We start from the raw sequence: 12,418 nt of genomic DNA on the forward strand, positions 1-12,418 counted from the left end.
TCTGGCTATTTTTTTGTTGCAGTTGTCATTGTTGTTTAGTAGGCTCAGGCTGGGTTCGAACCCACCACCCTTGCTGCATGTGGCCAACACTGTTAACCTTGGTGCTATGGGCACTGAGCCATAAGCCCCAAATTCTTAATCTTTAAAATGAGAATTTATAATGATCTTTAAAGTCTACCAATAACATTCAGAGCTACCCTTTACCATACCATGTGCTAAGGTTATACTAATATACTAAGGTTATAAAATATGCTATATCATATACTTTATATATATTCATACTTAACCACCTTATGATCAATAAGATGAGTATTATCTTTTATTTATTTATTTATTTATTTATTTTTGAGACAGAGTCTTACTCTGTTGCCCAGGCTAGAGTGCCATGGCTTCAGCCTAGCTCACAGAAATCTCAGACTCCTAGGTTCAAGCAATCCTCCTGCCTCAGCCTCCTGAGTAACTAAAAATACACATGCCTACCACAACGCCCAGATAATTCTTCTATTTTTAATAGAGATGGGGTCTTCCTTTTGATCAGATTGGACCTGAACTCCTGAGCTGAAGTGATTCTCCCACCTTGGCCTCCCCAAATGCTGGGATTATAGGCATGAGCCATCATGCCCAGCAAAGATGAGTATTATCATACCTATTTCGTGAAAGGGAACACAGAAGTTAAATTATTTGTTCAAGATCCCACAGTTGTAAAAACAGAAGCAAAATTCAAACTGGCTGGGTGATTGGTTTGTATATGGAAGTTAAAAACAAAATGACAAGTAGATATGCTAGACTCATGTGCACAGATACAGATTGCCTAAAAGTGTAAGTTAATACAGTTTATTAGAGCAATTCAGCATTATAATTAAGAGCACAGTTACAGAGGCCTGATGTGAGCTATCCTTATACTCAGTATTGCAATCAAGCCTTGGACTTCATCCCACTCCCCAAGATCCTGGGCATGGAACTCTCCTTTTCCTTATCACCATTATTGTACATTTCTTGATTGTCAACAGAACCTAGGGCTCCTTAACTCCCCCTCAATTTTCAGTCCACCAGCCTCCTCTAGGTGTACCTGCCTAATGAACAATCAGAATCTCAATGACAAGGAAATCTGATGAAGACTCCTCTTGTACTTCAGAATTTCACTCCTGGTGATATTTCACAATGTCCACGGTACTAAATCTCAACTGAAGATTATTCCATGGAAATTACCATTAAGAATGTGGGCTCTGGAAAGTGAACTACTTGAGATCAGAGCCCAGATACTTCCCTAAACAGATGGATAACCTCATGTGATTTATTTAACCCCTGCGTACTAGCTTCCTCATCTGCAAAAATGGGAAAAAATAACATCCTCTATCTCACAGGGCTGTTGTGAGAGTTAGATGAGTTTAATCCACATAAATCATACTGAATACATTCTAGTTTAAAGCACACATGGACTTCTGAGAGATCCTGGGAAAAGATACAACTGAACACACATCTTCAGTCTCTGAGATGAGATTATGGCTGAGATACAGAATGCTATCTAATCCTATAAAGGTTATCATTTGAAGAAAACTTATTTTTCAAAAAAAAGGAAAAATTACCTCATTGTGATGAAGCTACCTACGATATGTCATATGCAACCCTATTAATATGTATGTTCCTACAAAGAATTCAAGTACCACCTTGCAAAGCCTTAAAAGCAATAATGAAAGATTCTATAAATATATCAGATAAACTTCTAAAGAATCAAGTTAGACCACCGGATTATAACAGAGGAAAAATGATAAAAAGGAGAGATGTGACACTTGCCTCCATTTTCACATAAGATTATCTATTTCTAAATCGTTTTTTAAAGCAATACAGTTGACTTAAAGCTAGGCTAGAATAATGAAACAACAAACTTGCTGTTGAAAAACCTCTAGGACTGACATTGTGAACACATGAAGGCAGTCAAGAGTGAAGATACAGAACTCTTGATCCAAATGGATAACCTTATTGCCGTAAATGGTTACTTTGCCAGAAAAATTATAAACCACAATTCCTATTCTCATTACCAAGAAGCAGTTCCACTTAACAACTGGCAGTGTTTTTGGTAACGAAAAGGGGAAAGAATGGAAAATGCAAAGAATATATTAACAAGAATCATCCACTTCAGGTTCTAAGAACAACTAATTTTTCTGAAAAGACAATATGATCATAACCTGTACAATAAATACGAACAAGTTCCAGATCACAGCAGAATTTTTTGTTTTTAACAGGAAAAAAACCCACAAATAAAGTAAATTTTCTATCATTTACAAAAGAGATTGATTTGCAAGGCTAAAATAATTACACTATTTTCAGAATTATTTATTAGGACACAGGTAAGCTCAGTGATCAGCATTAGACTTTATATATTTGTACTCATATTAACTGTGGCATAGATTGCTAATTGTTCACCAAAATTTATAGTCTCATTTCCCTTGGAATACATCTCACCTACATTTTCTAAGCTCTTTAAGAACTGTGACATTGTGGTCACATGACTGAATTTTACTAGTGACATGTGAGTAGAAGTGTGTGTACCACACACCCAGGCCTGGTCATAAAAATCTCCCATGTACAGACATTCCTCTGCACTATCTTTCCCTCTGGCTGGTTAAAATGAAGAGGGCCCCAATGGAAATCTTAGAAGTCACATTTGAAAATGATAAAGGCTCCAAATGACTGCATAAAACAGGTGTCCTGCAGGCCAGATGCAGCCTGCCTAGGACATTTATCCGGCCTGCCAGGTGTTTTTGCCGCCGCTAACTGTCCTACTTAGAAGCAGACTCGTCCCAGGGCCTCAGTCCGGACCTCCAACGTTCACTAGTATTGTTACTTGAATAAGACATAACCTTCTATTGTATTTATATTATTGTATATTTGGGGGTCTATTGTCAGAGCAATTGGCCCATCTTAAATTATTCAAGTTTTAAATAATGCAAAGTTTATACTCTAAATAACTTAAGTAACTTAATAAATCTACATGAAGAGAATGTAAATGGCTCAACTAAAATTCTCAAGAAATAAGGAAATCTCAAAGATAGTATAGTACTCATCTTAGTTTAAAATTTTTTCTTATTAAAATTCTAATTAGTGAGCAGAAAGGCAAGATGGCTGACCAGAGATACCAACAGTCCAAATGTCTTAGAAAGAAGGAGAAATTTTACATAAAAGAGAAAAAACACAGACAGAGATTGGGGTAGGTCTGAGAAAAGAATGTCAGACCTTCAGGAGACTCCACAGGAAGCAGCTGTGGAGCAGAGCATGCAGAGGCATGCCACTGGTAAAGACCAACCCCATGGTGGCTTAGAGTCCAGAGAGAAGGGCAGGTAGAGTAGTTTGTTTCTCCTTCCCTTGCATCTCTGACAGTCACAGTTGACCACCTCCTTTACCTAATTTTCATAGACAGAAAAGTACCACATGTACGTATCAGTACAGTAGGCCTAGTTCCTTATGTTGACCACCTCTGTATGTTGGCCAGTTTGTTACAGTCCCTTAGAGAGATTTTATTGTGTATTTAGTTAGCACTACATATTCTAGGCACAGAGGAAGGCAGGTGGTCCCTGTATTCACAGAGTTTATAGTATGGTACCGTAAATGTGAAAGCATTAACAAATGTGAAACAGTTACAAAAGAGAAAATTAAGTATAATTGGATATAAAATTAAAAGAGCTCACCTAGTAAAAAGGGTTAGGACAACTGTCCCAGAGAAAGAGCTATTTGTTTAATCTAAGTACCAAAGTATAAGAAATTACCCGGTAAAAATTAAAGGGAAAATGTTCTCCAAGAAATAGCATGCCAAGGTCCTGAGGAGAGAAATTGTGTAATAGTGTATGGAAACTTCAAAGAGGGAGAAGATGACCAGTTCAGCTATAGCACAGAGAACACGGGTAGAGCATCCTATGGATGGCATTATATCTCAGGTCAAAATAGTCCTCATGCCTGCTACATACCAGGTAACTGTACACTTAAGGCATGTTTTCTTGCCATCCAGGAACTCACATTCTTCTGTGAAGGATGACAGGTAAACCTACAGTGGCATAACAGTCAAACTAGATTTATGTACAAGTACTTCAGAGAAAGAATTGTTAACATTTCCTGACTGACTGGGAAGTTTTCTAGAGGAAATAATGCCTGAGCAAAGATTTTTAAAATGAAGACCAGCTCCCTAAGATGACAATGGCTTATTAGCAAAGAACCAGCATGTGCAAAATTACAGAAACATGAAAAAATAATCAAAGCTTTTCCATTAAGTCACCCCTTATAGCCTGGAAAAGAAAGTATTTTCATGCACATCAGAATGAGGGCCCCAGCAACATAATAGAATGAGTCTACAGGATGATAAAAGTACTTGAAGAAAGAGGTTTCATCCTCCTTACCTCCTACCCCCCACCTCCAGTCAACAATGGAAGCTTATTACAGTACTTTGCTTACAGCAGGAACTCAGTGTCAGTTAATATATATTTGTGGAATAAATAAATTAATTTATGTATTGAATTAAAGTTAACTAATTAATCCTGTTAATGTAGAAGGAGAAAGACAGCAAATACACTTTAATATGCTCTTCAGGAGCTGGGAAGGCAACTGCCAAAGGAGGATGTGCTAGATAGTGAAATCCCTGTGACTTCAAAAGTTCAAATGATAAGAGCATGGGCTCCAAATCAAGGCACCTGGGACTCCTTGTATAAGAAGGCAACAAAAATGGGTGAGAATGACACAATACATAAAAAACATACAACTGAAATTTTGTATTATTTTTAGATAGATTAAATAGACATTGTTCCTATAAATACAGAGATAATCAAGAATTTAGGATCGTTTATAGCATTTCAAGCATAGAACAGAGAATTTTACAGCATATCTTTTCTCCTCCTGCCCCTATCTAAGCCTTGAGTTTTAAGAAACCACTTAAATTAACTTCAAAATGTTCCTGCAGACATTACTAAACTCTGTCCATACCAATGAATTCCTATGACATTACTGTTTCCATGGTAACTAATGCACTTCAAATGGGAGAAAAACAGAAAGCAAGACTAAAAACCAGGAGGGAAAATAGAATAAAGTGGTATAAACGAAGCATAATATCTCCTTTGTATTTATGGAACACTTTCTAATTTCAAATGCTTTACCATTACTCAGACTCTGAAGCTCTAAAGGGACAGAAAGATCTTAGAGGTCATCAAATCCACCTTCTACCCGTAGTCAAGACCCCCTTTATAGCATATCTGTATCAAAGTTATCCAGCTGTTTACAGAGCTCATTACTAAAAAGTTCTCACTTATTCGCTTCCTAACATTACTCAACACCTATCTTGTTTACAGGTTTAAGGGATGATTGAGACATTCTACCTCTTTTAAAAATGTTTTTAGTTCACAGGGAAAATAATTAAAAGAAAGGTGAACAAGAGGGCTATAATAGAAATACAGTAAGATGGCCAAAAAGCCAGAGGAAGGAACTATCAATATTAGTTCTGATTTAGAGGGATTACACATTCAATGACTTTCATTTCTACTCTAAGTCCCACCAACCCACGACCACATCTTGGACCTTATCATGACCTAAACTGCTCCAACTCTGCAAACTTAAACTCTACCATGAACTTTCTGATTCCAAACAGCCCTTTCACTCCCTAACTAATCCCTGAAGTAATCCTATGAGCCTATGAGTCATTCCACTCCCAATCAGCAGCAAAGTCCATGTAGGCCCTGCCTCACGGCTATAGTTACACAAATGACAGCGTCAGCTGAAATGGTCTGCTGGGATATAAAATGACAATTTACTGGGTGTGAGAGAAGTTTAAAAAAGGTCTCCTGTTCTCTTTCAAGAAATTCATAATGTTTATGAGTGAGTTAGACATATGCCTCCACCCAAATGACAAGTTAAGCACTCACTTATATGCAGACAGAATAGCTATCATCCAGACCTTGAAGTGGTCTTAATGCACTATTAGCCCTCTATTTCTGCCAAAACAGAAAGATTATAGATTACTTGTTAACTCCTTGTCATAATTTTTGGTAGATAACCTAACATTTTGCTGATTTTTATTTTAAAATATCATTAACAATAAGGAAACTTACTGAGTTATCTGAGCAGGTATTATTTATATATATAATAGTTTACTTTGGAGGACATAATAGGAAGTCATATTGCTCAAAATAGTTTCTTTAGAGAGACAGTTTTCTGTCTGAGGCAGGCATTTGATTATTCTTGCTACAATTCACAACATTAAACACTGGCCCCAAACTACTTGCTGATCACAATTTTACCCCTACCAGTAAAAATACTCTCAGGTCACAGGGAAGGTAAGCACACAGGCACCTTCCTTATCAGGTTCCTCAATTTTCACAAGCTCTGGGTTGGAGTGTGTTAGTCTAACCCCGAGCTCATGGCTTGTTAAGGCACATAGCTCTCCACTAACTAACTGGCAAGAGAGAAGAGAGAAAGAGAGCAAAGAGATCACCTCACCCCCACTACTACACAGTTTTAGATTTTTCATAAGCTCCGCCAAGAGAGAAACATTTATGAAAGCTTCACTCTGAGTCCTTTTGTACTACTGTATTATGGGATTTTATCATGTGTCACGGTCTTGTAGAAGAATTTGATAAAACTTATAAATTCTTCCCATATCCAAATAAATACACTCGAACATAAAATCTGGGGTAGGTGTGAGAGGTGAGAGTCCCTGAAGCTAATCCATGGGCTGAAGTTTAAAAATCTTTGCTGCATAAATTCTAAAATCCATTCTTGAATTTACACAGTGTCACTAAAGAGCCACACAGATAGAAGCCTCAGCTTGGCCTTATACTGAAATGTTTGTTCCAAATTGTCCTCTGCCTCAATTCCATCTGCTCTTGTTGAGGTATAGTAAAAGGAAGACCCTCTATTTACTATCAGCAAGGTGGTGAGAGTGTGTTCATTTGCATATACAGTTGCTTCTTTCCAAGAACCTAGAGAAGACATGTCTCTCTAGTCTCAGCTCCATTTCTCTTGATCACTTAGTTCTTTCTTTCTTTCTTTTTTTTTTTTAGAGACAGAGTCTCACTTTTTTGCCCTTGGTAGAGTACCATGGAGTCACAGCTCACAGCAACCTCCAGCTCCTGGGCTTAGGTGATTCTCTTGCCTCAGCCTCCCAAGTAAGTAGCTGGGACTACAGACGCCTGCCACAATACCCAGCTATGTTTTTGTTGCCACAGGTGCCGCCCCGATCACTTAGTTCTTTCTTAACCTTGTGGAAATGGACAGTTTTATAAGGACACCATGTTTCTTTTCCCTTGGCTTCTAGAAAATTCATGGCACACCTCTAGCATGTGTTTAAGTTCCTTAATGGCACACAATTTTTTTACTGATTTCACTTCTGACTCCATCTGATTTTAATTATTCTTTGTCTATTTTTACTAAATTTTTAACTTGTTTTATTTTATCATATTGTATAGATTACCCTGAAATACCTTCCAGGAGAAGGTGAGCTGTAAATGAATTGAATTATAGGAAGCAGAAGGAAAAGAAATAATCTTTTTTTCATGTTTCCCCACATGTGATCTATTCATGTCTATCTCAATACCGGTAATTTCCTAATATATCTTGTTACTTTCTTGGTCAGTGACTGCTGTAGTTATGAGAAGAAGTACTTTTTCAAAAAACTCATACCTGAAGGGTGTTTTAGAATTCTTCTTGGTTAACATAACATGCAGACATACTTGTGCCTATAAGTGTGTTTTTAAAGTAACCATAAAGATGAACTAGGACTTTTATAAAGATTTCTCTGCACAGGACTAAATTAAAACTTCAATGGTATTTTTCCATGACTTGCTTCTTCAGTTAGAATTGTTTCAGTAGTGAAGCTCTGTAAATACTTACAGGCACGTGGACTTTTCGAAACATCTCAGCACCCTTGTGTGCATCCATCAGTGCAATATCCTGGGGTGTGGAGACAATCACAGCACCTTATCAAAAGATAAACAAAATGATGCTATCTTTTAATTCTTTATGGAGACGTTACTTTCATCATTGTGTTTCTTCCATGCTCAAATAGTCTACTACATTAACTATTTAGGTAATTTGTATAAATTTTATATAAATGAATGGTAAGGACAAGTAAATGTCTACTTTGCTCTTGCCTACCTAGTTTTCCTCACAACTGACTGATGAATGATTCAGGATCATAACTGTATCACTGGAACCTTCTTCCCATTCAGACAATCTGCTAGTTGGACAGACGAATATGGCAACTCTTACTTTTAAGAAGTTAACAGTCTACTTAGAGAGTAGTTTGTTAAGAAATTTAACAGTATGCTAAGCACTATAACAGGAATAAATAGGAGAAACAGGAAGGAAAACGAATTCAATCTGGGAGAGAAGATGGTCAAGTATGCGGAATGGTTGGGAAAGCAAGAGATGAGGAGACCAATGAGAAAGATGATTCCTATGCCAAGTCCTAAACATTTATATTCTTAAAACTCATGGTGAAAAATAGTTTGGTGGGAATAAAACCGAGAGCTGTGGCAGAAATTCAGATGCAAAATGGTGGTGGTCTGAACTAGGGCAGCATTGAAGTGGTTGGAGATGGAGACTTTTCTGGATGTCCACTATTATCCTACAGAAACCAGAGGGTAGTAGAATATAGCATTTTGAGAGAAAATGCAGTACAATTTTGCTTTAAGTGGAAACAACAACATCCTGGTTAAGATTGGCAGAGTTGGTGAATTTCCGAAATTTTGTGGCTTCCTCTAGATCGGCAGTTCTCAACCTGTGGGTCACAACCCACAGGAACTGTATTAAAGGGTTGCAGCATTAGGAAGGTTGAGAACCACTGCTCTAGATGATAACCTAAAAAATAATTAACATAAACATATTATAGATCACAAAGCAATCACTTTATAACTAAATATACAATGCATATACATTTCAGCATTAATGGTATTAAGTTACAGCTAGTGAAACTAATGAAATGAAATGAAACTATCACTTTATAACTAAATAACAATGCTATGACATTTCAGCATTAATGGTATTGAGTTACAGCTAATGAAAACAGAGGCAAGATTAACAATAACTAACTGGCTACACCAAGTGAAGATGAAATGATACTACAGGGTACTGTCTACAGGGGTATTTTGAAGAAGTAACAATAGGAGAAAAGTGGTGGGAAAATAGAAGTTATCACAAAGCACATGGCAGTACAGGCATGATAAACTCAAAAGAGCCCATGTAATAGTGGTTAACCGTAAATTCACCTTGCAATTAGCATCTTCGTTTCAGCAAAAAACTTCACCTTTCACACTGAATTGATGTCCTTAATCTGAATTTTATTGACTTTGTAAGTTTGTTTGTATTTAGTTCATTTATTTAGTTGTTAATTATATAACATGAACAATAAGCTTAAGAATGTGTGTTTACCTAGTTAAGTAAACTTATAATAAAAATAAGTCAATATGGGATATAGGGGTAGGAGATTATTTTTCCTTTAGAATGGTCTATTCTTTACTCAAGTTTGAGATACACTAGACTTATAATTCAAAGAGATTAGGATTCAAATTTTGATTCCATAGTTGACTACGTGTAACTATGTGATGACTAAACCTGACTTATAGTTTCTTTATTTACAAAATGGCATAAAAACTAGGTCACGGGCTGAAATAATCCAATAAGCTGCCATATACAGATGTGTGACATGATACCTATGATTTAATAAAGGATAGCTGTTGTCCTTAATATTAGTGTATTTATTATTGTTATTAATAAAGTGCTTTAGAAGTTGCCAGGGAAATCATTTGCCATGCCATCAGGCAGCTCATCCTACTTTTCAAACTGTTCCATGGAGGGCTACAGCCTTCTATTTCAATTGTTTTCTCTGCCCAAGAAACCAAAAATTAGCCAACAGTTCTCTTTTCCTTCTTTTAAAGACCCATGGATATCACATCTCAATAAAATTATACTCTACATATTCAATATATTTCCACAATTTACCACCTTCTAAATTCTGTTATCAATCTGTTTCACTGTGTTTTTCATATCCAGTCATTTGGAAAGGATCTGATTCCAGCTCTGGTTACATCCAGCTGTGTGAGACTAACCTTGGACAAATACCTCAGAATCACTCTGGGCCTCAGTCTCAGTTTCCATAGTTGTAATACTAGTGCACAAACCAAACAGTCTCCAAGAACTCATCTGTCTCTATGATTATATGACTCAGCAATCCCTCTTAACTATAAATATCTTCCAAAACCACCTCTGCTCTACCTGGCTGCCTCATAGTCTTATTTAAGTGAATGAGAAATGCTGTCTCCTCCAAGAAGTATTATCCCTCAATCTTAGAGCCACTCTGTTCATGGATAAGCAGGAAACCTCCTTGGTTATTTCCTCTAAACCTCCTTGACTATGTACCGTGTTTCCCCCCAAATAAGACACTGTCTCATATTTATTTTTTCTCAAGAAGACACAGTAGGGCTTATTTTCAGGGGATGTCTTATTAAGGATAATACAACAATCTACATTTATTCAAATACAGTTAAGAAGTCATCTTTTTCTGGAACCTGACAGGAGGAGCCGACCTTGTTGGTGAGTCTGTGTGCAATAGGATGCCTGCGACCGCAATTACCACATGTGCACCTGCACAAGTGCTAAACGGTTCAGAGAAAGGAGCTGTGGCAGACAAAGGTATTCCAGTCTTCCTTAGGGCTCTGCACTGAAATGCATGGCCATGCCCATCAGTAGGTCTTATTATCAGGCTTATATTTAACAAATGCATAGAAAACCTGCTAGGGTTTATTTTTGGGGTAGGTCTTATTTTGGGAGAAACACGGTATATCTAGTATATACCGTGTTTCCTATTACATTGGCTCTAAAAAGTATTCTTAGTTTTTATGTGATATGAATATGTTATTGTTTTAAATACTTTGTGTCTACCATTTGTATCACCATTAAACAAGATAGCTTCAAGGGCAATTATGATTTCTTTTTTATCTTTTTATCAAACAAAACTCATGATACAATATCTTATACAAAATAGGCACTTAACAAAAGATAAATAATTCAAATAAGTTTCTTAAATGTTTTCAGAATCATCTATTCTACACTACTGCAGCATGAACTTTTAGTTGGCAACTCCTTGAAATAGTCAAAAGCTCTGGATTCTGGTTTTGTTGATTGTGTTAAATATAACATATAACCTTGAATAACTCACTAAACCTCAATATACCTCAATTTACTCCTCAATAAGATGAACCTATTTCCATTAGCCCTATTTAACTTAAAAACCTATTCGTTTTTTTTTTAAAGGTAGAATTTTTATAAAAATGTTCAGGAACATTATTTTGATTGCTATAAGGTCCTAGAGAAAGAGGTTAAAGCCACTGGTTTTCTCTGTACCTAACACTAATGCAGTATCACTAATAAGCATTCATGTCATTTGAGCTTCTTTTTAGAGCAGCATAAATAGCACCATTCAAACAAATTAGTGGTAACTTCTGACAACAACAAGGATCATCTTCCATGTCCTATCAAATGCTTACAAAACATCTAAACATTCCATTACAACTACTGGCCACGTTTACAAAAGATATTTTGGTTAAGACTATTTTTTTTTCTTAAATATATGTACCTAATTAATGACTAAGTCCTTAATCACAATCCAATCTGACTTTAAGATACTGTGCTGAAAAAGTTTTCTAGCCTTTCTTAAAGAATAGAAAAACACAACTGGTTCACACATAAACCACCAACTCTTTTGTTGTATAAATATTTAGTACATTATTACATAGTAACCATTTCAGATAACCTTATAATGACTTTTAGAATTTATGATAGGGAATTAAAACATAAAGAAACAATAAAAAAACTTCTAGAAAACTAAATTTAATCTTTACACAATCAATGCATCATAGCCCAGATTTTTAAATTTTAAAGAACTATGTTAACTTTTTTTTGTTATTGTATCTCTTAGCTTAAGATATAGTCCCCCAAGCCTCATACTACATTTTATCTTTATGGTTCTTGAGTTTACACCTGGCAATTTTTATTTTTTTCATGGCTCATGAAACATAAACCAATAGGAACTAGACTAGAATTTTGTACCTTTATACCATCACTAGTGATGTCATTTCAGTTTTGTGAAGAGTTTGTAAGAAAACTTGTGCTCCCTCTACTGACTATAAGGAAATGTCAGAAATAAAAAGAAAGTTTAGTTTGCAATAAACAGAATTATTTTCTGTAAGTAAAAAGCCTATCTCAAGAATCCTATCAAGAATTCTCTAACCGGCTTGGCACCCATAGCTCAGCACTTAGGGCAAATGGCCACATACACCAAGGATGGAGGGTTCAAACCCAGCCCGGCCACCTAAACAACAATAACAACTGCAACAAAAAAATAGCCAGGCTTTGTGGCGGGTGCCTGTAGTCCCAGCTACTTGGG

General features: G+C 36.2%; 1 protein-coding gene across 1 annotated transcript in view; it reads right to left on the minus strand.

Annotated features, from left to right (window-relative positions):
* The window catches only part of NUBPL (nucleotide binding protein like), a 205,904-nt gene that overhangs the window by 20,774 nt on the left and 172,712 nt on the right, over positions 1-12,418 (minus strand). Inside the window, exon 8 of the mRNA XM_003791982.2 lies at positions 7,867-7,952. Coding sequence (XP_003792030.1) covers positions 7,867-7,952 — 86 coding nt within the window. The remainder of the gene's footprint in view (positions 1-7,866; positions 7,953-12,418) is intronic.

Source organism: Otolemur garnettii, unplaced genomic scaffold (assembly GCF_000181295.1).
Source record: "Otolemur garnettii isolate 467f Iridium unplaced genomic scaffold, OtoGar3 scaffold00052, whole genome shotgun sequence".
In the NCBI taxonomy this organism is placed as follows: Eukaryota; Metazoa; Chordata; class Mammalia; order Primates; family Galagidae; genus Otolemur; species Otolemur garnettii.